This window comes from Triturus cristatus, chromosome 1_1 (assembly GCF_964204655.1).
Source record: "Triturus cristatus chromosome 1_1, aTriCri1.1, whole genome shotgun sequence".
In the NCBI taxonomy this organism is placed as follows: Eukaryota; Metazoa; Chordata; class Amphibia; order Caudata; family Salamandridae; genus Triturus; species Triturus cristatus.
The window spans coordinates 1,280,123,784-1,280,150,989 of NC_140579.1; the positions used below are offsets into that span (position 1 = coordinate 1,280,123,784).

The following is a 27,206-nucleotide window of genomic DNA, read 5'->3' on the forward strand; positions in this document are numbered from 1 at the left end:
ATATATGCATATTATCTATATATATATATATATATATATATATATAGGTATTTATATATGTATATATATGCATATTATTAGCTATTGCTCCGGGGTCCCCGCACGTGGGCGTGACTATTCAGTGCTTATGACTATTGATGAGTATCCCCTGGAAGAGAAATAACCATTAGCACACATCTCAAAAATGTTCTTCCATCAAAAAATCAAAATCCCTTTGTTATACTGACACTCAAAAATGTAACTATAATTTAAAGAAAATTGAACTTTTATAACGTTCTTTAACATTTTTTAATTTTTTTAAATTGTATGTTTCTTTTTTTTTTATAAGCACCTATTTGTGCTTGCCAACAGAATTAGGGCAGGAACGAAGACCTGCTCTGCACAGAGGGGAAAAAACATGTTCTTCCACACATTCAGAGGGGCAGCTACATCTCTTGCCGTCATAACTCTTCAGAGGAAGGTGAGGGAATATTTACAAAATACAGGGATTTTCTTTTTCCCTGTACAACGCTAAAAAGGCGATTCATAATTTTCAACGTTTTAAATTAAAAAGCACTTAATGCATAGAGATATGCTACGCATCTTTGTTTCTTAAGTAACAAGAAGGCGAATAAACCATTTAAACTCAAGTACAGAAAACAAAGAAAAAAACCTTGCAAAATGTACAAAGTTGTGAAAAACAAAAACCTGACCATTAAGCAGTTTAGTGACTTTTTATACGATTATAAAATGAAAAAATACACATAAACTTGTTGCTTTTTTGGTGATGTGAATATACAGAAGACAGGCACAATGCTAACAATGAGACAAGAATGCTCAACATATCTCCAAGGACATTACTGAGGATACAAAACCAGAGAACAATGTGAGAACAGACTGTTTTCTATTTTCCTCTTTATTGATTTTTTTCTTGAAATTTAAAAGGCCCGTCAGAATGAAGGATTGCCGTCAAACACGGCCTTAAAAACTATTAATTTGTATATAACTTTGTCTTCAAATTGTTACAGAAGTGGAGCTTAATCTGTGGTGAAAAGAATTAAACCGTAGTCCAAGTGGGTGGAGGCAGCTGTTACAATGCACCACAAAGTAGCTCAAAGGGTATGATGGTAGTTAGTTGAAGATCGCTTCCTGCACTAAAAAGCCAGAAGTAAAATGAAATCACTCTAGAGAGAAAAAGGCTTCTTTCTGAAGCACAGGCTGTGATGTGTTTTGACCATCAGATAGAACTTATGATTCAGATATGTTCAAGATGAAAAATAGGCCTAAACTAAAACAATGTGTAAGGGCACCCTCAAACACAACCTTATGGGAGTCAGCTTATAGTTCTAGGGCTGTAATATTATGCCAGGAGAGGTAGAATTGAGAAAAGAAAAGAAATAATGTATTTAAAATGCCACACAAGTACTGTTCTCATATAAATCAATTAAGCATGTCTTTGCCAATGGTGCACAAAATAAGGACAATGGGGAATAGGGTAAAATAAATTTGTTTCGTTTCCTCTTTGCACGTGAAATAAGGGCTAAAGCCACCACTAGTGCACAGATTTGGTAAGCAGCTTTTCACAAACATATCTAGGATTTAAGTGCTGCCCAAATGAAATTCTAAAGGAGCACAGAAGGTATGTGGGATATTGAAGAGGACAAAGGCAAGTAGAAAGCACAGACAGAGCCACGACGTGCATGGTACATTGTTAGGTTGGTTTCCTAATGCAGACCAGCTAAACATCACACCTAATTTAACAATGGAATATCAATATCGATATTTAAGGTAGTATTGCCTAGATTTACTAAAATGGGTCACCTGCTAGCAGGCAAGAAATTCACAACAGATGAGCGAGTGGACAGTATATTATGGTCCACACACGCAAGATTTTAAAAAGGTTTAAAAACAATTATTTTATCAACTATGTTTTTGCAAGTCATTTTGAGAAACTTTTCTACTAGGGGATATGTTTATATATTGTGGTACCTCTGCTGCTAATTTGATGTACAATAAAATGTGCTAGCGCAAATGAGCAACTGATCCTACTAGGAGCAGGCATGATGGGCAGACAAACTGCCAAAATCATGCCATGTGTGCTTCATCGGATAGGTGTGCTGAACATTTGGTGGCATAAATAAAATGCAGATTATGGTTTCATGGATATTAATCAACATGAATCAAGAAACTCCATTAAGTGTTCCTTTCTAAAGAAATCAATATTTCACTTGCCATGCTACAAACCGTTTAATAGGTATTCATACACAATCTTTGCCATCTCAAGACGACCCTGTGGTGCTGTATGAGGTGAGGAACAGATGTCATCACTATGCTCTGTAGGGAAGGAGTAGTCCTGGCTGTGTGCACCTACTAATAGCATAAGTTGCACAAGCGGTTTCAATTTAACATAAGTTTGCATCGACTGATCTCTGATGCCCTTCTAATGTTAAAAAAAATTATGAAAACATTCTAACCAGAGGTCAGCCATTAAATTGTTATGGAAGCTATCACATGTCCCGCTACGCAAAGCTCTTCCTTCTTATGAATTAGCATTTGGAATAAGCAAGCAATCGCACATTATGAACATTATTTTGGAAATCAGGCACTAGCTATTAATTAGGCAAAAATGTACAACGAAGTTAAACTTATGTTAATTGGTCCAATACGTTTTTTTTTTTTTACTTACGAGTCAAATGAGCTTGTGAATATACTGCTTGCCTGCGCAAACTGACTAAATGTCTTTTTTGCTTATCGAATTTTGTGGCTTCTGTGCTTTCTAAAGCTTTGGACCTCAGAACGAACACACGCATGGTTATGACAAACAGTAAGGTAACCATACACATAGCATATGCTGGGAAGCAAAGGGGTGTGTAACAGGTTGAGGACAAAACACTACGAACATTTGAAAATTCCTTTTCACCACTAATTTTATTCCATTAAAACCTTAATCAAGGAAAAGGGAACAGGAATCCAAAATGTCCATCCCCTTTCAATGAAAAAACCCCCAAAAATCTCAAAGCCTTCAAGTCTGCTAGACTGCTCAACTCCTCCAAGATAGCCTGCACATACGAACTGGGAGAAAATCTCATTGTATCCGTAATTGGTAGTTCTTTGTCCGGTGATAACTTGGGAGTTTTTTTGTTTGGTGTTTTTTTTATTTAAAGGGGGCACATGGCGGGTGATTGAGACAAAAACAAAACTTGGAACAAAAAACAAAACAGCTTCTAAACTCCTTAAATTCACTAAAAACTGTGAAATATTTTCTCTGAAGGATGTTTGAATATCAAACGATAACGCTCTGAAGCTTTAATGCCAATGTTCATTTTCTTTTTTATCTGTGTGTCGGCCGCGGAGTTGCTGGATTTCTACCCTTAGTATCAGAGAGGAGGGGCGAGGTCTCCAATTCCTTCGTTGTCTTACTTCCAGATGTGCTGCGCGAGCTTTGGAACATCCTTTCCTGCAAATCCAATTGGTCTTCACTTTTTGTCTTGGGGTCATAAGGAAGGGGGAAGTATCTCCTTTCCCACGGCTGTACAGTCTGGAAAAGAAATACCATGTTAACGACAGTCTTGTGAAACACTGGTTATGTTCCTGAATATCAACACTTCTACCTACTACACTCAATGCCAAAAACATAATTTCACCACAGTAGTAGCAACAATGCCAAAGAAATGACTGCATGATAATTAAAAACACTGAAAAAGGTTACCACTTTACGACCCATTTGTGGTTTTATATCGCATCACTTGAGCACCACATCAGTCTAAGAACGTATAGTTTCTTACCTGTCGGTGTAGTTTTGCAGCTTGAAGACTTTCTGGATTCACTATTCTGTGCATTATTCCACCATCTAGTGGTTGGGTCCAAATTGCAGTTTTTTTCTCTCCTTTTTTTTTCGTGGCCCAGGTGGGCATCGACATACCACCATTTGGTGTCCTTCGTGACGTTGACGCGCTTCCTCCGGAAGCTAACCACCTTTGGTCGCCATCTTCGGATTCTTTTTTCTTGTCTTGTGTTACTTTGCTTTTCCTCTTATCTTTAAGTCTTTCTCCAGTTTTAATCACTTTCCTCCTGTCTCATCTTTCTGGCGGAGGAGGGTGTGTTCGCTAGTGAATCCAGAAAGTCTTCAAGCTGCAAAACTACACCAACAGGTAAGAAACTATACGTTTTGAAGTGTGAATCTTTCTGGATTCACTATGCTGTGCATAGACTTTGTAGCGGTTTGTCCTTATTGTGGAGGCTGGGTGGAAGATTAGCTCTGGTTACTGAATATGTTTTGTAAGACCTTCTGTCAAACTTGCGCTTCTTTGTTCATTTGGATATCTACACAGTAGTGCTTAGTGAACGTGTGCACTGAAGACCATGTTGCGGCTTGGCAAATGTCTTGAATTGGTGTGTTAGCTAGAAATGCAATTGTTGCTCCTTTCTTCCTTGTTGAGTGAGCATGTGCTGCTCCTTGTAACCGTTGTCCTGCTTGTTTGTGGCATAGTTGTATGGTTTGTGCAATCCACCGTGCAATGGTATTTTTGGTAACTGGTCGTCCCAAAAAACTGCTGGCAAAGGAAACAAAGAACTGCTTTGTCTTTCTGCACTCCTTTGTCATTTCTATATAGTGCATTACAGTCCGCCTGGCGTCCAGTGTGTGTAGCGCCCTTTCTGTGTTTGTGGTTGGTTTTTGGAAAAAACTAGGTATTTGGATTGTTTTGCTGATGTGGAACCGAGACACCACCTTTGGCATGAAGTGTGGGTCTGTCCTCATTACAATCCTATCATTGTGCATTTGTAGGTAGGGCTCTTGAAGTGTTAGCGCTTGCAGCTCACTAACCCTTCGTAGTGATGTGACAGCCACTAAGAAGGCTGTCTTAAGCGTGAGCATGTGCAGTGTAGCCTTGTGAATAGGCTCAAATGGTGCCTTCATCAATTGAGTTAGCACTACGTTGAGGTTCCGTGCTGGCATTCTGTTTGGAGGTGTGATTCTCTGTGCTCCTTCTAGAAATATTTTTACTACTTGGGAGGTGAAGAAACTTTTCCCTGTTTCTCCTCTTGTGTAAGCCACTATCGCCGCTAAGTGAAACCCTAAGGGATGTGTAGCTTAGTTTACTTTGTAGTAGATGTGTTAAGTATTTTAGTACTGTTGATTCCCTTGTGATTTTCCTTTGTAGTTTCTCCCTAATGCACCTTTCGGAGAATCTTTTCCACTTTGCTACGTAGCACTTTCTTGTGCTAGGTCTTCTTGCCTCCCTGAGCACTGCCATTGTGCTTGCCGGTAGTTTGAGGTGTGCAAACTCTAGGTCTTCCGGAGCCATGCCGCTAGGCTGAGCTCTGGTTGTAGCACCCTTCCGTTCTGCATTGTTAACATGTCCCTTCTTCTTGGGAATCTGTGTGCTGGTGCTTGCGCCATCTCCCTTATTTGTGAGAATCAGGACTGTCTGGCAAACTGAGGTGCTATTCGTATCAGTGACATGTTGCTGATCCTGCATTCGCTGAGTACCCTGTGTATCAGTGGTATCGGGGGAAAAGAGTATGCAAATGTCTTTGACCAACTTATCCATAGCGCATTCCCTTGTGACCGATGGTCTGGTTGCGAAGAGTGGCATTTTGCATCTTGGTGTGTTGCTAATAGGTCTATTTGCGGCGTACCCCACTTCCGGAATACTTTCTGTATTTCCTGTTGGTTGATCTCCCATTCATGGGATGCAGACGTCTGCCTGCTGAGTCTGTCTGCTTCTACATTGTACTTCCCTGGAAGAGGTATTGCTAGTAGGTCTATTCTTAATGGAATGGCCCATGCTCATATCTTCTGTGCTAGTCCTGTTAGTGCTACTGATTGTGTTCCTCCTTGTTTGTTGATGTAGAACATGGGGGTTGTATTGTCTGTTTGGATCAACACCCTGTTTCCGCACAGCTCCTTCTGAACGGCTTTTAAGGCTAGGAACACAGTTTTTAGCTCTAGGTAGTTGATGTGCTTGACCGCTTCCTGCTGCGACCATAGCCCCCTCACCTTGAGTTTGTTCATGTGCGCGCCCCACCCCAGCTGGGAAGCGTCTGTTGTGATGGTCACTGTTGGAGTTGGTTGTGTGAATGGTTTCTCCTGTGATATGTTTTCCTTGTTCCACCACGCTATTTCCTGATGCATTGCGTGTGTGACAACCACTAGATCTTCCCAACTCCCTGTTGCCTGTGACCATTCCAATTAGTTTGCTCACTGCAGTACAGACATGTTTCCTTCAGTATTGCCGAAATTCTCTTTGTGCTGGGGAACACCTTGCTTTGTATGGTGTTTATCTCTGCCCCTAAGAATATTTTCACTTGTTCTGGCTCTATTGACGACTTTCCCCAATGGATTGAAAACCCCAGTTGGCTTAGAGTTTGTATCACCTGCTGGATGTGCTGTTTGCACTGGTTGTGGGAGCTAGCTTTTACGAGCCAGTTGTCGAGGTAGGGGTATACATGTATTCCCTGCCTCTTTGGGTGCGCTGCTACTGCTGCTAGGCATATGGAAACACCAATGGCGCTGATTTGAGCCCGAATGCGAGCACCGTGAACTGGTAGTAAGTCTTGCTGATCAGAAACCTTAATAAGCGTTTGTGTCGTTTGTTGATGGGAATGTGTAAGTACGCGTCCTTTAAATCTATAGTTGCCAAGTAATCCCCTTCATGTACCTGGGGTATTACTTCTTGCAGAGACGTCATTTTGAATCTCTGTGTCCTTATGAACTTGTTTAAGAATCTTAAGTCCCAGGACTTAGTGCTTCGTCTACCTTTGCTACTAGGAAGTAGTTGGAATAAACACCCTTGTTTCTTTCCTTGTATGGTACTATCTCTATTGCCTCCTTGCTGAGCAGTTCCTGTGCTTCTAGTATCAAGAGTGAAAGTTATTTTGCTGAGTGTGACTTGTTGCTTGGCTTTTTGTTTGGAGGTTTTATTAGTTCTATACAGTATCCGTATTGTATGATGTTTAGTGTCCATTTGTCCGTTGTGCCCTCCTTCCATTCTTGGAGGAAGTTCCTTATTCTGCCTCCTACCGGTGTTATATGCTCTGGAAACTGCTTGTCTTGTGAAAACAGTTCTTGAACCTTTTTCCTCTTTGGATGCCCCCCTTGAGGTGTTATCTGGGTGGGCGTCTGCCTTTTGGCAATGTCACTTGGAGGTGGGTTTTTGCCCCCCTCTCTGTGCCTGTCCTCGTCCTTTCGAGCGACCTGGAAAGGACTGGCCCTGTGGCTGGTACTGCCAGTTCTGCTGCTGCTGTCCCTGGCAGTTTCCCTGATAACCTTGTTGGAAGGTTTGGTGCGAGGTACTTGGTTGGTTGCCTCCCCTACCATTCGGCCTTCTTGAGGGTGTACCCCTTCTCATTCCTCTGAACTGCAGTGCTCCCGTGGACCTTGCAGTTTCGTTGTCCTTCTTGAGTTAACTTTTCGCCGACTGGTGTCCCAAAAAGTTGTACTACGTTGAAGGGCATGGTCAGGATGTTATTCTGTACCTCAGATTTGAATCCCGAAATCCTCAGCCATGCGTGCCTTCTCTCTGTCACCCCGATCATCATCTGCCTACTGGACGTCTCCGATGCGTCCAAGGCGGACTTTAAACATGCGTTCGTCATGTTTATCCCCTCTTCTACCAGGTGGGTTGCCCTCTGCTGGTACTGTTCTGGTAGGTGCCTCAGGAGTTGCCCTACTTCCTCCTGTTGATTAGGGCGTGGGAGTTGGAGATGCGCCATTGGATTGCTGCACTCCGTTCTACCTTCCTCCCTGTGAGGTCCATTCTCCTACTCTCCTTGTCAGGAGGTGGTCCAGCACTTGTGGGCACATTTGCCCTTTTCCTAGCTGTTGCAGTGATGATTGAATCGGCTGGCACTGATCCTTGAATGTATGCAGGGTCCTTTGAGGAGTGCTTGTACTTTTTCTCTTGGGGTTGCAGACTTACATATAGCTGGTTCCTTGACAGCCTTTCTGCCCTGGTCCAGCACACTAGGGAGCATGGGCAGGAATTGACTTCTTGTTTGTGTGGGTAAGAGAGTCTCCAGGAGAAAGCAATTTTACCCCATATGTTTGTGCAGCATTCTTGACCACCAAATAATAGATCCCTATATCGCCTGGTGGCAAAGGCCTCGAAGGGCCCCTTCTGGCATGTCTGCGTCGAGATCCTGCCACTCTAGGTCTTGCGCCTCCGAGGACGTCGAGTCCTGGTAGGTTAGCTGTTCCTCCTCGCCTTCTCCCTTGAAGTAATACAGGGTTTCTTCTTCCTGTTCTTCGACCGGATTATGCGTTTTCGGCAGTTCAGGGTCTTTGAAGTCCCTTTCGACCATGGGCTTCGGCGGGATGGTGTACCAACCCATCTTGTCGTCTTAGTCCTTCTTCCGCTGCAGGATGCTCGCCATTTCGGCCTCAAGCTTCCTTTTCTTCCTTTCCATTTCAGCAGCCTATTCGGCATAGAGGGTTTGAGCGTTTGGCGGCCGTCGACGTTGTCGTCAAAGCAGGTGTCGATCCTTCCTTTCTTGGCGTCGCGGAGTCCTTTTCAGGGGCTTCCTTCGATGACCTTGATTTTTCGTGGGTCTTTGCCGTCCGGGAATCCTTTTCGAAGGATCCGCTGGGATCTTTGTCCTTGGGTGCAATTGCCTTCGTCGAGAGTTTCGACGGCACTCTTCCCTTCGAGGACTTTGTCTCATTCTTTCGAGTGTCGATCGGGTGTTTGGGGGTCATCGACTCTTACCTCCTTCGACGTTTTCTTATGGACTTAGACGACCGTGCAGTCCTCTGGTCCTTCGGTGATGTTGTCCTCCTCTCCACTGGAGAGGCCCAAGTCTCGGAGCGATGGAGAGGGCCCCTGCCCGTACATGTTGTGGTTCACCCTTCTCTACTTCTGCCTTACTCTGAGGGTCTTGGGTGTGAACGCTGAGCACACGTTGCAGTCCTCGCTGTTGTGGTCGAGCGGCAAGCAGAGGTTGCAGACTGGATGCTGGTCCTTCTGGGCATATTTGTGGTGGCAATTGGTGCAAAACTTGAAGGGGGTTTTATCCATTCCGGCGCTCAGGGGGCCAACTGTGTGTGCATTCTCGTGTGAACGCAGAGTTCCCTTGAATCTTCTTCTCCTTAGTAGTCCCGGCTACCTGGCCTGTAGTCAGGTGCGACAATTAGCTTCGATTTTCACTATTTTTCCTGTTTTCCGTCGATTCCTCTTCCAAAACTCTGGAACTCCTCGACAACGATCCAGACCCAATGGCGGAAAAAAGAATCGGAAGATGACTAACAAAGGTGGGAGCTTCCGGAGGAAGTGCGTCGATGTCACGAAGGACACCAAATGGTGGTATGTCAACGCCCACCTGGGCCACCGGAAAAAAAAAAAAAAAAAAGAGAGAGAAAAAAGACTACAATTCCGGACCCAACCACTAGATGGCGGAATACTGCACAACATAGTGAATCCAGAAAGATTCACTCTGCAAAACTGCCAGACTGAATAAAAGCGGCCACCAACACCCTGCAGGCAGGGGGAAGAGGCCAAGCAAATCAGGGCAAGCTTCCTATCTCATGCTAGGAGGAGAGTATACTTTATCTCCTTTATTTTAGTACATTCTACCCATATTATATGCCTTCCCTGCACCTCAGCTTTACAACTCGGAAGGAGGTCCTTTAACAAAAGGGCAGCGGGCTGTAATGCTATATAATAAATGGGAGCCTGCAACCTCTGTATAAAACTAGTCTCTTATTTTATTATTACAGTTGAATTGCGATGCCTCTAGTCACCAGTAATAATGAAATGGCGTATCTGCTCAACCTTAATAGCATAATTACAGCTGCAGTTTGAAGACTGGCTTTTCCTTCTTCAAATGTGTGTTTTTTTTTTTTTTTAAATGAACAGTGATCAGCAGAAAGGAGTTATTTACGGTAATAGGCTTGTCCATACTCTAAAGACTATACAATCTCTGCATGTTTCTATACATCTGGGAGCTGAATTTTTTAAAATCTGGCTTGCTTGGAACAGATTCAAACATATATTGCAACAAATTACTAACTGCACTACACATTTCACTTGCATTCTGCAGGTCTGCTTTTATTCATGTCTTTCATATGAAAGAGTAAGACCCCAAGGATTTAAGTGGTTTACGGAAGGGTTCTGGTGCCCCCATCTATTGTAGAGAGCAAGGAAAAAGGTTAGTTACCTGTAACAAAAGTTTTTCAACTTGTAGAATCTTCTGGGTTCACATGCTATGAAGTATTCCAGCCAACTGGAGGTTGGGTGCAGTTTTGGATAGCGACAAGCAGGTATTGCCATTCACCATGACGTAACCCCTAGTGCAGGGTTGACATCTTTAGAATCTACACATGCGCCCCCCCCCCCCCAAAAACGCTCCTCTTTAGGCAATTTTAAACTACTAAGGGCTAATTACATGTGAAGTTTACGATTTTGACTACCCCCTCCCTTACCATTCCCCTTCATTGGGGAGGAAGGTAGATCACGTGAATCCAGAAAAATCCTCAAGCTTCAAAACTACTCATTTCTCCATATTCACAAAAATATACCAGTTTGTGCATTGTGTATATCTTTGTACATTCTTCCGGTATTGATCTGGCAAGATGACCTTTGTCAACCAGTGGACTAGCTAGAGGTACACATGTATCCCCTGCCTTCTCAAGTGAGCTGCTACTACTGCAAGGCACGAGAGTACTCAGTGCCAACCTTAACCCAACAGGTAAAACTTTGAACTGGCAATGAGAACTGTTTATCACACAAAGATACTTTTTGCAGGTGCTGTTTATTGGGATGTGGAAGTAGGCTTCCTTGAGGTCACTGGTCACCATGTAGTCTCTTTTCTTCAGAAGTGAGATGATTTCCTGCTGTGCAGTCCTATTAAACCACTGTTTCATGGTGAATGCGTTCGGGAATCTCAGATCTAGTATGGGTCTCGATAGAAAATCCTGTTTTGTGGATGAGGAAGTGGACTGAGTAGACACCCTGGCTCTGCTCTTTTGTTACCTCCATTATTGTTCCTTTCTGTAGTCTAGTGCATAGCATATAGACTCCAGAAAGGCATTAAATCTTAATTTAGCACAATAGTGAAAGTCATAACGTTCCATGACCTTACAAAGCGACTTGGCTTTGTTCTATATGGTGATCAAACTCAGTTGCGACTTGCAATAGCCTTATAACCTATGGTGGGGTCCCTTCCCGCTATTATAGCAACATTTCTAACCCGGGCTGTAATATAGCCATTTACATGATGGTACTGCATTTTGGTAGCATCTAAATTTTGAGATGACACTCACAAGCTCGTCTTGGTCCATTTCTGGCGTGGAGCACCTTGTATCCTCATTGGATAGTAGCCTATGGGAGTCACAGGAAGCTGGGGTTAGGGACGCTGAGAGGGCATCAGGGCTAATTGGGCTTCGTGGTGACTGGCCGTGCGAAAACTCAGACAGGCTGTGGCAGTTCCCACCATCTGGAGATGCTGGCTGTGGGGTCGATGGGTTTGTGTTACCTAATTGAGGTGTGGTTCGTCCGTCGGACGATCTGTAGGACCTACAAGTCAAGGGTAAAAAAACACAAAAGGCAAACATGTATAAATACAGAATATTTGCATGACAGTCATTCATAAAAGTATAGTCAAAAGGAAAACTTCCAAGTAATTAGATTCTTAACACATTTAAGTCTGGAGGTTTAAATGAGTTTTTCAACATTTTAAGAGCTTATTTTCTCATTCTTAGACATACTAGGATACAAAACTGTTCCATGGGATTGGCACACACAAATTGCACTATTTACCAGTAAGTTAAAGCGGTCTACTTACAACACTGAACAACAGTATCTAAATCCAAATAGGGTTGAAAGAGTAAATGAAATACTACTAAAATGAAATTATAACTGTCAAAAGCTTGTGTTTCCCATTGTGAGCTATGACCCAAAGAAGGTAGGCCAAAGTCATCAGCACAAAACCTGCAGCAGAGGTCATAGTTGGTAGCAATGCCACAACCAGTTTTTTTCTGGTACCGACATTTCCAGTTGTTTACAATGTGCTTTAAGATGGTGGGATCACCAGGATAACTGGGACAGATTTAGGGAAAAACAGACTGTGTTAAAGACGGTGCTGGCAATGCACTTCAGCACACTGAAGTACATTTCTTCATCCCTTAAAGTATACAGCTACCAGAAGCTCCAGCCCATTGGAAAGAAAGATTATGCTACTTACCCAGTAAGCATCTGTTCTTGGCATGTAGAGCTGTAGATTCACATTGTTTGCATGCTCCTGCGATGTAGTGTTGGGTCAGGATGTTTGTAAGTTTTTCCTAGTCACGAGGTAAGGAGACTCCTCCTTTTGGTGTTAGCGCGCATGAGCATCAACTACATTGTTAGTTTGTTTTCCCACAAGAGGGAGAGAATGGAGTAATTTATGTGTAGTACAGAGATGTACATGCGTACGTAATGTAAATAATGCAAAACTGCAACAGCTACCGGTGCCCGGGGAGGTGGGAGGGCGAATGTGAATCTACAGCTCTACATGCCAAGAACAGATGCTTACTGGGTAAATAGCATAATCCATTTGAGGCGTGTGTGCTGTTGATACACATGCTTTGCATACAGGGCACGACTGGCCATAGCTATTTGCCAGTGCTGAGTTCGGTTCCCAGTCCAGCCCTGTTTGCACAGACTATATAGAAGTATTCTCCTAAAGCGGTGGCTAACTAGTAGATGTTGCAGCTGTTTGAAACAGCGTTTTTAGCACTGCTAGGCCTACATTGGCTTGTTGACGTGCTAACACATCTACACAGTAATGTTTGGTAAAAGACCATGTTGCTGCTTTACAAATGTCAGCTATAGGGATGTTACCTAAAAAGGCCATATATGCTTCTATTTTACGAGTGGAATGTGCTCTAGGAGGCATAAAGTTTGTTTAACTTTAGCGTAGCAGGTTTGAATGCACTTAATCCTTCTTGCAATGTCAGATTTAGAAATGGGATTGCCTTTATGAGGTGTAGCAAATGCAAAGAACAGTTTTATTTTGCGAAAAACTTGTTCTTTCAATGTAGTACAATAGCACTCTTCTGACATCAAGAGTATGAAGGGCTCGTTCTGCTACAGAATCAGGTTGAGGAAAGAACACAGGCAACTCAAATTGATTGGTTGGTATGGAAAGCAGAAACCCCTCTGGGAAGGAACTTCGGGTAGGTGCGAAGAACTACCCTGTCTCTATGAAGTTGAAACACAAGTTCTTCTAAGGTTAAAGCTTGTAGCTCACCAATTCTTGTTAATGAAGTGATTGCAATGAGGAAGGCGATTTTCCATGAAAGAAACTGTAGCAGACAGTTGTGTAACCAATCAAAAGGTGGACCCATGAGCACAATGTTCATATTCCAAACTGGTGCTGGAGGTACTCTGGGTGGTATTATTCTCTTAAGGCCCTCAAAAAAGGCTTCAATTACTGGAACCTTGAACAGAGATAGACATCTGTTTTGCAAATCTGAAGCTATTGCTGCGAGATGCAAACAAATGGAAGTGTAGGCTAAATCAGCACGCTGTAAATGCAGACGGTAACAAATGATATTTTAAGTAGATGCATTTAGAGGATCAATATTGTTATTAGTACAATACATAACAAATTGTTCCCATTTAGCTGCATAGCATGCTCTGGTAGTAGGCTTTCTTGCTTCTTTGAGAATGGTCATACATTCCGGTGGCAAGTTAAGATATACAAACTGTGATTTCAAGAGCCAAATCGCTAGATTGAGCTCCTTGGGATTTGGATGTCCGACTTCTCCATGGTTCTGCATGACAAGACTGGAATTGAGATGTACCTTTTGATGCAGAACTACTGACAGTTCTAAAAGTGTCGTGAACCATGGTTGACGAGCCCAAGTGGGAGTTACTAGAATGAGTATGAGGAATGTTTGCCTGAGCTTCCGAACCAGAAATGGACGGAGAGAGAGAGGTGTAGTCAAAGATCCCTGACCAATTCATCCATACAGCATTGCCTTTGGATAGAGGGTGTGGGAACCTGGAGGCGAAGTTTGGGCATTTTGAGTTGTCGATTGTGGCGAATAGATCAATTTGTGGGAATCTAGATTGTTGAAGGTATGGAAGGAGAACCTGGGGATGAAGTTCCCACTTGTGAAATTGTTTCCGTGTTCTGCCTAGGAGGTCGGCAATCTGATTGTCCACTCCTGGGAGTTGCTCTGCCAGAAGATTGCCTTTGTGATGAATTGCCCAACGCCAAATTGTCAGAGAGGTGTGACAGTTGCAGAGAATGTGACCCCCCCCCCCCCCGAACCCCCTCCATTTTTGTACATAGTACATTGCTGTCATGTTGTCGGTGTGGACTGGGACGACTTTCCCTATGAGGGGAAAAAAGCTTTCAGTGCTAGATATACAGCTATAAGCTCTAGATAATTGATGTGTAGGGCTTTAATACCTGTTGTCCCATAGACCTTGACTTGTCAAGTTATGAAGATGGGCACCCCAACCTGTGAGGGATGTGTATGCTGTTAGCATGATCTGTGGAACAGGGTCGATGAAGGCAGCCCTTTTTTATAAGTTTGCTGTGTTCCACCACTGCAGACCGCGATGGGTGTGGCTGTCTAACACTAGATCTGTTAATTGAGACTAATTCCACTAACGTGCTAAGCACTCCTGTAGAGGACGCGTATGCAATCTTGCATAAGGCACTATCGCGATGCACGATACCATATTCCCCAACAGCTGCATGAAATTTCTGGCTACTAAGTATTGATTGGCCTGAAACTGTATTAGCAGAGATTGAATATTCTGAATTCTGGCTGCATTAGGAGAGGCTAGAGCTGTGGAAGTGTTTAAAGTCGCTCCCAGATAAGACTGCATTTGTGAAGGCTGAAGGTGAGACTTTTAAGCATTGACTGTGAAACCCGAATGGTAGAGTAGGTCTGCTGTAGTTTGAGTGTGGTTTAGACACTTTTGGTGTGTGCTAGCTTTGATGAGCCAGTCGTCCAGATATCGGACATTAATTTGTTGTCATCTGAGATGTGCCTTCACTACCGCCAGAAATGTTGTAAATACTCTGGGAGCAGCAGTTACTCCGAAAGGGAGTACTTTGAATTGATAGTGTTTTACTGCTATCACAAACCTGAGGTATTTGCAATGAGCTGGTTGAACCAGAATATGAAAGTATGCGTCTAAAGTCTAGTGTGGACATAAACTCACTTTGCTGCAGCAGTGGAAGGACCTGTTGAAGCGTGACCATGTGGAAATGTTCTGAAAGTATGTACAGATTTAACGTCCTTAGATCTAACACTGTTCTTAAGGAGCCATCTATCTTGGGGACTAGAAAGTATTGAGTACACTCCTGAACCTTGGTACTGTACTGGAACTGGTTCTATAGCTTCTTTTGTTAAAAGAGCTTGTACCTTTTGTTTGAGAAACTGCAGGTGTTCTGCCGAGAGTTTGTGAGTGCGAGGTGGAATATTGGGAGGATTGCTGGTGAGCTCCAGGCCATAACCATGTCGGATAATGTCTAGCACCCATTTGTCTGATGTTATGGATTGCCAAATGGGGAGAAATTGTTGAAGTCTTGCCCCAACAGGTGTTAGATGATTTGGGTTTTAGGGATGGGGGGGAAAGAGTAGTTAAGTCACTGCTTATTGGCAGAAGGGGAGCTACGTGTTGACGTGCCCTCACCTCTTCACTTAAAATTGTTTCTTCTGTACCCTCCTCTAAAGAAACCGCTACCAGAAGAGGCTTGCTTGTTGGACTTGTATGAGGATGTATTAGGGTCGGAGGATGTAGTTTTAGACCCTGCTCTAGAGGATGAGCGACAAAAGGAGCTTCTGATTGAGGGAGATTGCAGTGCTCTCGTGGATTTTGCCATGTCTGTCTTTTTTTTATTCTTTAAACCTCATTATCCTGAGGTCCGAAAAGATGTTTGTTAAAAGGAGTGTTTGGAATAGACTGTTGTCCTTCTGGTTTGAAACCTGAAACTCTTAGTCAGGCATGCCCACTTAAGAGAATGCTGGTGTTAACTTCTCTTGCTGCGGTGTCAGCAGCATCTAGCGCACATCTAATATAAGTATTAGATATAAGTTTTCCTTCTTAGACTAGCTTGTGCCTTTTTCTCCGTGAATCTAGAGTGAGCTCTCCTTTAATGAAAACCAGAGCAGAAGGTGATGGTTTGTATTTTCTATCAACCCTAGGTGTTAAAATGTGCACAAACGGGGTCCTTAAAAATGTCATCTGCATGTCTCATCATGCCTTTTAACATAAGGAGACTCTGGCCAACTGTGTGATGACCCTAGTGTCTCAAATAAAAAACGTGTCATTTAAGGTCTCTTTGTGCAGTGTAACCCCATGATATGCTGCTGCTCTGGAAGTTAGCTCTAGCTAGGAAACATTATCATCTGAAGGTGAAGGTTTTGCAGAGTATAGATCTGGCTCATCTGTAGGAGGATAAATATAACCATCCCACGGATCTGTAGGTAAAGGAATATTGTCTGTCATCATTATCATCTCCTAAATCAGGCTGTCTGTGAGGTGATCCCTGTGGTGTTATGTGTAGTGGATCTAAGCCTGGCAGTATTGGTAAAGACGATTGAAGGGATGGGAAAGTTGGATGGATAGGACTTGCAGCAATGTCTTTTCTTCTTAAGGGGAATCTTGTATCCAGTGTCCTCTGAACGGACTTTCCTTTTAGAAGGAATATTGGCTAATATATGTCCAGAGTCTGGATTGATATAAAGTTTTTTTTCTTGCTTTGGATCTAATTTGTCTTTCATAATGTCTAAAATTGGTTCCGGGGGTTCTTAAATATCTTCTTTGGATGTAGGCGCCAAAGTTTCGGTGCTGAATAGGACTTGTCCTTGGAAGCAAATGGCTTTGGCTCCGAAGCGGACTTTTGTTTTGAAACGAAGGATTTCGGCTCCAAATTAGATTTGGCTTTCGGAGTGGAATGTTTCAGGTCCGAAGACTATTTGTCCCGGCTCGATCCCGAGCCGGAAGGTCTGATTACTTGTTTTGGTGCTGGGCCCGAGGGCAGGGCGCCAGAAACATTATCTTGGTGCCGAACAAGACCTGAAGGCAGAGGTGGCGTCGCAGCCTTATGTTTAGTGGAAGATAACTTACGGGGTACGGGGGTTTTAGTACTCACGACCACCTGTCCTGCTAGACTGTCCTAGGACTCCAATTCGATCACTAGGTCGGAATCTGTTTGTGACCGAGAAGGCTTCCTCTACTTCCACAGATTCTTCTCCAAAGTAATCCGGAGTAGGTTGAGTGCTTTGGCGCTGCATTTCTCGTCATCGAGCCAGTCGATCTCTAAGAGTCTTTTTCGATCGGAACGACAGACAGGCCTCGCAATCTACTTCCTTGTGCTATGGTAAGAGGCACTAGTTACAGATCTGATGTAGATCGGTGAGAGGGTAGTTGTCGCAGCACCGAGGACAGCATTGAAACAGGGTCCTTTCCATCGGTAGAAGAATGGACCGATACAGCTAGACTGAAGGCCGACCACAACGTTTTCGATCGAAGAGGAGACTTTCCCTGATCAAATGGACATGCGGAGAGAGGAAAACACGTATGATAACAATACTGTCGAGGGTACAGTGGTTTGCGCACCGAACGGAACCCAAAGGACAGGTTTGAACCAGAGCGCAGCAATACACGTCCGAAACCGATGGAGGAAAAGAAACTTACAATGGAGTCGATGCCCATGCGCACTATCACCGAAAGGAGGAGTCATCTTGTGACTAGGAAAGACTTCTTTGAAGAAAATAAACCTGCAAACATCCGGACCCAAGACTAGATGGCATGAGTACGCAAAGCATGTGTATCTACAGCACACATGCCTCGAACAGGGAAATTTCGCAAGGTACATTCCTTTCATTGCCAGGTGCATGCTTGGCAAACAATGTAATCAATTTCTTCTTTTTGCAGGAGAAAAATAGCAAGGGATATTACAGCGATAGAATGAATAGCATCACCTTTAACCACTATGTTGCATTCTGAAATAGTCATTTTCAAGCTTTGTCATTTAATTTAGCATGGTTCAATAACATGCACCTTTGTTGTACAGCATTATGCAATTACATTTCACTCAAACACTCAGAAACAAGTCAACAGGTCTGGTCTTCAAATGAATGCTAACCTATTGGCTGACAGTGGTGGTTAATTTTTACTTTTCAATTCTAAATGGCCTTCAGACATGTTGGGAAAAGTAAATTAAATCAATCAGCCAAAATGTCCAGTAGTGCATAATGTCGTGCACACCCGACAAGCATCTTGAAATGGCAGTTATCCATTCCAAGATAGCCGTTTTATGAGTGTATTGACGGATATATGTGCACACGGTGACCATCTTTAAATGTTTTTTAGCAATTCTAAGAAGGGCACCGTATGCGTCCATGCATTGTGACATACCAGCAGCCATTTTGGTTATTTCACTTTAGAGCTCAGCCATGACTGATGGTGCACATGACCGTCATCGTGGAATTCCGAATACAGAACCGAGCTGCCAACTATCACTTTGTAGGTGTTGGGACTTCGATTAATCACAAAAACTGGAGCAGCAAACAGGTCACATCTGTTAAAGGTAGGGCTATTAGCTTTGACAATGCTTTTTTGCAATTGCATGAGCACAAAATAAAACGAATTTTAAGATGCTGCTGATGCCTATATGCCGAAATTGTTAATTTACGTTTGTAACATGGCAGGTGACAATGCAATAACACTAAAATAACCCCACCCCTCCCAAATAAAAATAAAATCAGTGTGCATCAAGTGCAAAAAAGAGCGGCCGGGCAGCCACTTAAAACAATTTAAGCAGGGAGAGAGATGGGTAGCATCGGATAGTAGGAAAAGAGGGATGAAAACGTGTGGGGCATAAAACAATAAAGTTAGTCATTTTGACAGAGCGGATGGATAATATCGGGCACTGGAGATTAAAAGAAAGCACATGAAGTGGCAGATCAGAAACATGCGAAGAAACTCTTAAAGTAGGCAGTGGAAAGATGAAACTCATACAATAAAAACACTGCTACTGGGTGGGACAAACTAAAAATGGGGAAAAGCCAAATAATCGGGAGCAAAAAAAGCTATCAAATCATTAACAAGGAGCCGACCAAAATCTCATGTTATGTATTGTAAACAACTGGCTTGCCTTGCAGATAGCTAAGACTGTCAGTAGCGGAAACCTATGTTTAAAAAATAAATAAAAAAGGACGAGTGGGATGGAAGGAGTGTGCGTATAGAGGGTGCAGAGGGAGGGCGCGTAAAAACCCTGTTACGCAATGCTGGAAGCCAGCTGAATGAACCACAATAGCCAATCACTGGAAATGGCTCTCCAAAAAGGCCCTTGTTTGTATATTCAAATGTAGGTTATGTTGCGTGATGAAATAGTTCTCGCCAGATAGCTATGTGGTCAGTAGAGAAGTCCTAAACTGTGATAAGTCAAACAAAAGAATATGGCATGCAAAGAGAAAAAAAGAGTACCAAGAATACATGTGGAACATGGGTCCCCAAGTAAAAAATAAAATAATAATTTAAAAAAAGAGTAGGCAGTGATACATTGCTTAAAAACATGGGAGGAAAACTCCAAATGAGGAATCGACCAATTCAAGGGACAGAAAGAACAAATAATTACAGTTAGTGACATTTGCTCTTTGTCCCGAGTGACTTTTCGTCAGTTGAGATTCAGGACCAAAATACATTCACAATTAGAATATTTCTTGTTAGTTTTATTTTTGTCCACAGGAACTGTAATCTTTTGGGAAGATTTTAAATTGTACATCCAATAAAAAAACAATCATTCTTTCAGGACCAGTTGGTGATTTCTACTTTTAAGGGCCATTAGCACATATTTCACTGGGTGTACTCGGAGAAAAGCCCTTGTAGTAGTTTAGGACATGGGTAGAGCTTCTCCTTTGCCCCCACTTGATTTTACATCGAACAAGCATTTGCAATGCAACAGGTCTCGCATTTACGTGAGTTTGAGCTGTTGGCATTGTAAATGACAATGCCTTTTATTTATGTTTTGGTTTTGGAACATAAATAAAACACATTGTCATTTACAATGCCAACAGCTTAAACTTGCGTAAATGCGAGACCTATTGTATTACAAAAGCTTGTGCATTGAGTGTCGTCGGGTAGTGCAAACTCGTGTTCTCACTGTAAGTGGAGTGAAAGTGGCCTTTGGTTGTTGAGATTTGAATGTTAAAAACATAGTTGTGTTGCTCCTCATCAGCCGGGCTAGAACACATAGCTGAGTTAGTTACAATGTTATTATTTCTTGTGTTTATGAACCTGGGGTTCAAATGGCAGAAAATGACCAGCAACTGGCAGGTAGGTATTCACCCTTTTAGCATACATTGCTTAGTATGTGCACAACGGAATCCATGAAGTCGTCTAGAGCTAATAATGTCACGAGAGGCCGGCGGTCACCGAGTTAACAGCGCCTTTAATGCAGGGGCGTCCTACGTAGTAAGTACGTGAGTGGCAGGTACATGTCTTATTTTCAGAATGTCTAGGTATGATTCATTTTCAAACAATTAATTTAAATGATGTCAGTTCCACTCAATAGTCAGACCATCTCATAGTATTGCATTTGTAAATGAATACCAGCACATAAAACAGTGCAGATTTTTGTTTCCATGTAACGTGTTCAGCAAAGTCAGGGCATTCCAAGCAACAGTCCAATCCCCTGCAAATAACTATAAGCAGGCAATAGCTGGTGACTCCAATAATTACTGTATTTAATGCATAGTGTTCAAAAAGCAGAGAAGCTTAATTTGGGTCAGCGGTTTCCGGTGCGCGGCACTGGCAGATAATTGTCAGCACTGGCTCTAGTGACAGCCCAGCACATGGTGAGGTTGTCTTTTTTAATTCTGAGGTGAGCACATCATCTGTGTCTATTATGTGAACATACACTGGGCATGAATAATACCAGCCTCTCATGCAGTTATTATAGCTTTGGAAAGCTGGAAATCTCTGAATTGTTAAACTTGTAGGATATTGCTGCTTAGGTGTTATGTTGGTACTGTCAATGGCAGTGCTGTCGGGTTTGCGTGGTGCGGGGTGCAGTAGCCTTCTAAGAAGAGCCCTGGCAGTTATTTTTTTTTTTACAAATCAAGCAAATAGAATGTTTCCAATATTAATTATTAAGGGGTACTGTGCTTCATTTCCTAGGTGGCACAATTCATCACTGGGGAATGGAGCCAGACAGGAGCTGTAACTGAAATGTAGAAGCCCTGGAATGTCCGTGTTATTGAACCCTCTCATTAACCTTCTCCGGGCCGTGACATATCCACAATTATGAATGCTGCTGCTTTCGAACTGTGATTTGTAGGCCAGTGGCACATTTTGGTTACAACCTACTTCCAAATAAATACATTTTTGCCTGCTTACACCAAATAACCCCTGGCTTTTATGCTCGCATGCCCCTGCATGTACACTGCGGGGTTTCTTAGCATGCGATTCTTTGGGGGCCAGTTCTCAGAGAATCTTCTTCAGCTAAAAGCCTCAGTACAAACTCCACATTCGACGTGGTAAGATCTCTCTAGATAATCCACGTAAAACAAGCCGAAAATATGCTCTTAAGATAAACGTGCCATGCGTGACTAGCTGAACATTTTCACAACCCCCATGTTTAATAGCATGCCTAAAGTGTGTTCACAAGATCTAAGTTTATGATCATGTTGAACATCTCCTTATAAATTGAACATGCACTCACATGCTATAAGTCCCTGAAAAAAAAACGCCGAAAATGTACGCTCTATTAATAACCAGCACTGAAAGTGCATGCTGAACATTAGGGTTTACAAGATCACCAAGTGTTACGGGAAAGCGCTAAAAGGTCAAATAATTGCTACAGTGGGGATACGTAGTAGAAGAACATACTATGATGAGACATATGTTCAAAGATTAACACGTAAGGGCATGTCGAAAAGCTGTTTAATTTACAGCAGACACATGCATCTGTTAACAACTTCCACATGCAATGACATGCTTGGAACAAGCAACAAGGTTGGGGTATTAGAGGAGGGGGGCGTTAATGAGCAGCAACACAAAGGAGACAGGGCGGGAGTTAAAAGCAGAGACGTGAGAGGAGGAAGGGAGGGACTGGACTCAGGTAAACAACCAGCGGAGGGTTGGAGGTGGTGCTAGATCGGACGGCCTGGGGAAAATGCGATCACATACATATAGTACATTGCCTATACCACTGCGAACCTCTAGCAGATGTGTCTGCGCGCACACAACCAAAGCTTTCAGCCAGGATTTAACAGCGCAGGCACTTCTGTAAAGTGCTCCTGTAAATAATAATTGAGCATTGAAGTTCACGCGCTCTCACAGCCGAGGCAGTGTTAATTCTTACACGAAGTTTACTTTGACAGCATTGTACTTTAAAGACCCAGCAGCAGTACAAGGAAAGAGGGGAAGGCACCTCCAAAACTGCTGGTAACATTTGGCGTTGATCTTTAAATGCACAGCAAATGTAAGGAGATAAGGCATGATTTACAAGCGTCGTAGGCACAACCTAAACAAGCGCGCACTGAAGCTGACGGAGTGGGAAGGGGAGTGGGGGCGGGCACGCAGGCTGCCAAATGGTGCGATGAATCACGGCTAAAGTGAAAGCAAACAAGTGGTTGCAGGACTCCAAATGGTGCGCGCGCCCGGACGGGTCACATGCACTGTAGTTGGAGGCCTGCAAAGCCACTGTTTGCACTTCCAAACCGCGCTTACTCTAAGTCTCGCCAGAGCAGCGCTAAAGCGCTGGTCAGGCGAGACCTAAAAAGGGAAGAGAGGGATGCCTCAGGGTGGAGGAGAGCCAGCAGAATATCGTCAGAATATAGAAAAGACTTTACTGAGCCCACAGGTGAAAGCCATGTTTACTATAGTGTCCGGAAGACTAACCTAATCTGGCAATGGTTGTAGTGCCAGAAGGAAATTCACTGCAAGAATGGGCACCCCTGATGCACAATTCGTATGGCTGATAGTGATTGGGATAAAAACACTCTACAGTTCAGCTGGGCAGATGCGTTCTGGTAGCCAATTAACCTTTAAGATAAAAATCTTTACCCCTTTACTCTTTTCTAGAGTTATTAAGAGAGCCCAATGGACTCTGTTGAAGCCCTTCTCTTCACCCAGCCACAGTTTTGCTTGAGAGACCTCTAGTATACCACAGGAGGTGAACCAGTGGTCTCAAAATGATTTGTGGACGAATGGGCTGGTACAAGAACCACCTGAGAGTCTCAGACAATGATGGCATTACCTCATTAAGCCTAGTGGCTAGTATTTTACCAAGAATTTTTTAACATGTACATTTATCAATAATATGCAGGGTGATCACTGCTGAAGTTGAGGGGGGTGTTAAAACGGGCCCCAACCCTTACACGAGGACTGCATACAACACAGCAATATGTACACCCTCCATTAACTAAAGCATGACCTGCAATTTTCTTCTGTTACTGATTTATTTCACTCCTGTACGTTCTTTTCTGCCATACAACAGTTTCAACATTGGATGTTACAGGAATGCCTAAAAATTGTTTTTTTTTTAAAACCAAAAAACGTGCAGTCTCAGTCACTGTTGTGTAATAGGTGCAAGATATTTGAAAACTCACAGTCCAACAATGTGTACTGCAACAGCACCCTATTAAAGTTGTTGCCACGATCAGCTGTGTCTATCCAGTCTAGTAGTGGATCAGGGACAAGATTCCAGTCTCTGGCCATTATCCGTCACGAAGAGCCAAATTCTGTGAAAATCTGGGATACGTAGGAAAGGCATAACCTAATACAGATATCCTAGCTTGTATAGACCAGACTGCCAATGAGGCATCCATCAGTTTAATTTTTTCAAAGACATCTGCCTTTCAGAACTGGTATGTGTAGCAGCTTATGGGGAAGGGACTTCCATTTGAGGATAGCTACACATCCTCTAGAACTGCTTGTGTGGGTCCACTCACTGGCATCAGACATTAGTGCAAGTATTGCAGATCACCACCTGCAATCAATATTTTTAATTTCGCTTATTGGGACTCGGAGCGATCAGTCACTGGAGAAGGGCAATGTCTGACTCTCGGGTGTAAAATCAAAGTAGGATCTTTTTGCGTTTCCTATAATGGGATAGTCAGAAAACATTGATGAAGCATATACACACAGCACTGTAAGCAAATTATGTCCAAGAGGAGAGAAGTCAAATGTCAGGCGTGTTGGGTAAGGACAAAGGGCAATACGGCCACTGGGTAGGGTGTATTGGGAAGGTTGTGGAATTAGTATATGGGAGGAAATGGGCAGTTCAAGCTTATGGGTCAAGTTCGAGCAGTCAGAAGAATGCAACTTATGGAAATATACTCATGCACCGCAGAGACCAGGACCACTGCAGATCTGACTTTTATTTTACGAGGACTGCATCTGAATAATTTGTTTGCTGGGGACACAGACCATCAACGATTCAGGGTAAGACTCTGCAAACCAGAGTGCCACGTGAGATCGTAGACTACCCACCTCGAAAAAGCTGGCTGGCTCGACCTTGGAGCCAGCCACCTTTATTCGACATTTTGGAGCACAACGATGTTACATCAGACATATGACTCGATTCAGAGTATTATCAGAGATATTACTAAATACAATAGGTTTTCTTTTTTTGTCCTTAGAAGGTTTTTTTTTAAATAATTTGTTTATTGAAATTTGCAATACAATATAAAGCTACCATGCGAGCCGTCGGCATCGCGCCATTGGAATAAATGTAGGCAATTTAGCGTTACACAAGATGCCGAACAAGGATATGAAACAGATGTGTAGTATTTATCCCTTATAAACAAATAACAAAAAGAGAACCCCCTCCTCCCCCTTCCTCTCCCGCTGGCACTTCATCAATTTGACATGTATAAATAAAACATCTTGACTTCTTATAGGCACACATGTACAACGACACATCGACCTAGGTTCAATCACGCTAGGCATCAGAGTATAAATGAGAATGTATGGCACCTTACAAATCTGGATGACTCAGTAGATATAACGTCAGTGGGGCCCAGAAATCTTTGGGTCGTGACGATTCAGGCAGTTCTTCTGCATATATATCTAATTGCTCCAGTCAATATGTCAAATCTCTGATCCACTTTCGGACCGTGGGTAATCGCTTTGCGCAACAGCTCGTTTGTCCAATAGTGTTGCCACAGCGACCAGCCTCCTGTTGCAAGGTTTCAAAGATGTCACATCACCCAACAGGCATAGCTCGGGCATACAGCTCACTCGTTCCAACACAACATCCGTCAGCACGCACACAACTTTAGACCAAAAAGCAGCTATCCCTGTACGCAGCCAGGAAAGATGTAAAAAAAAAACTGCCTTCGCCGGTCCACACCGCTCACCACAAGCCGAGTCGCACAGTCCAAATTTCCGCAATTGCATAGGGTTACAATAGAGATGATGTAAACATGTAACATGAATGATACGAAGATTCCAGTTAGCTGTAAGACGCCCAGTCAGTTTACAACAGAACTGCCAATGATCCGTGGGCAATACTCTCCCCAGCGCTTCATTCCACTTAGTATATGAGGGATGTTCCTCTGACTCCCTCTCTCGTAGGGATGCAGCATATAGTTTGGTGATTAGTCCCTTACGTTCCTCTCCAGCAAGCACCGCCTGCAGTGCTCGCATTGACTGAGGCTCAGCTGGGTAATTAGGGTATATATCCTTGATAGCTTGTCGGAACCTCACATACGTGAATATCAGCATGGAGCCATGCGTCCCGCCCGCACGTCTGACAATGACCGGAACTGGCCTTGTTTGTATAAATCCCCCATCTGCTGTAACCCCAACCATTTGCAGCGTGCGCAACGCGGAGCGCTCTTGCACCGCTGATATGCCAGAGTGCGCTGCTATCGGTAACTTGGGGGCGTAGAGATAATTCAGCCCTGCCCTTCTAGCCAGTGTCTGCCAGGCCCAGACGGTACACTGTACCGGATTGATTTCCGTCCGAAAGTGTGGCCACTACCAGCGGGAGGAGGAGTATAGCGTCAGCCTCTATTGCCGTATGAGGAAGGAAACGTTGCTGGAAAAAAAATGTGCAAATTGTGCCTATGCGCATAGGTAGTAGAGGCGCATATCTGGAGCCTCGAAACCACCACGTTCAAATGGTTGTACCAGAGTGTCCCAAACACAACAAGGTTTTTTACCACCCCCAGACAAATAACAATAGGGCCGTCTGCAACGCCATGAAGACAAACGTTCAGGCGGATAGAAATATTCACGAATAGGTATAATAATTTTGGCAGAATAGCCATTTTGGTCACAGCGATTCGGTCCGCCAGTGAGAGGGGCAGACGGGCCCACCGCTCAGCCTTTTCCGTGAGCTGTGTGATAGTACGTCTGTAATTCATGGAAATTACTTGTTACGGGTCTCTGTGTAGCCAGATCCCCAGATATTTCACCAGGTCCTGGGTCCAGGTCAGGGGAAAGTCCAAGTCAATCTCACAGGTGCCTGCCGTCAGGGGGAATACTGTTGACTTGGCCCAGTTTATCCCCAAGCCGGAGAGGCCTTCAAATTTAACATATTTGCGTAGTTATGCAGGGAGGTAGGTTGCCGGCTCCGAACATACAAAAGCATGTCGTCCGCTTAACGCGAGACAACAAGTGGTCGCTGTCGGAAGCATAGCGCAGTCGAGGCATGCAATTGGCGTAACTTACAAGCCAGCGGCTCCAGTGCTAATGCAAATAGTATCAGCGACAGGGGCCCCTGCCTATGGGAAACGCCAACGACACCCACCCGTTCACGCGAACTCTAGCGGCGGGTTCGGTGTACAACACCCGGACCCACTCTAAAAAAAAAAAAAAAAGGGGGGGGGGGGGTCGTTGGAGAACCCATTCGTGTGAGTACAGTGAACATATTTCCCAAGAAAGAGAATCAAATGCCTTTGTGGCATCAAGTAGCACCTCCGCGGCCTGAAAGTCGGGATCAAAATAGGGGAGAGTTGCTAAAAGGGTACGGAGATTGTGCGGACTAGATCGTGCAGGCACAAAACCTGACTGGTCGGGAAGTACCAGCAGGGGGACCAGAGGCTGGAGGCGGAGGGCAATAATTTTTGCTAATATCTTAGTCAATTTGACCTCCTTAATGACATTTACTTCCTAATGGGAACAAGGATTATTCCACCTACTGAGGCCAGCTGGAAAAACTAGACTTCTAACCTAATGTAATGGCTAGCTAGTTTGCGGGCTTTAGGTTATGGAGTAGAGCGTAGGTAAGAATGGCACTGTAGCAGGTCAGTATGGATTTCATCC

General features: G+C 43.5%; 1 protein-coding gene across 7 annotated transcripts in view; it reads right to left on the reverse strand.

Annotated features, from left to right (window-relative positions):
* Positions 1-874: 874 nt before the first annotated feature.
* Positions 875-27,206, reverse strand: part of LOC146871964 (KAT8 regulatory NSL complex subunit 1-like) — a 1,874,485-nt gene continuing 1,848,153 nt past the window's right edge. For all 7 annotated transcript variants that reach the window (XM_085652540.1, XM_085652525.1, XM_085652531.1 and 4 more), the window contains 2 exons: positions 11,240-11,492; positions 875-3,517 (listed from right to left, as the gene is read on the reverse strand). In XM_085652540.1, coding sequence (XP_085508666.1) covers positions 3,311-3,517; positions 11,240-11,492 — 460 coding nt within the window. In that variant the 3' untranslated portion in view covers positions 875-3,310. The remainder of the gene's footprint in view (positions 3,518-11,239; positions 11,493-27,206) is intronic.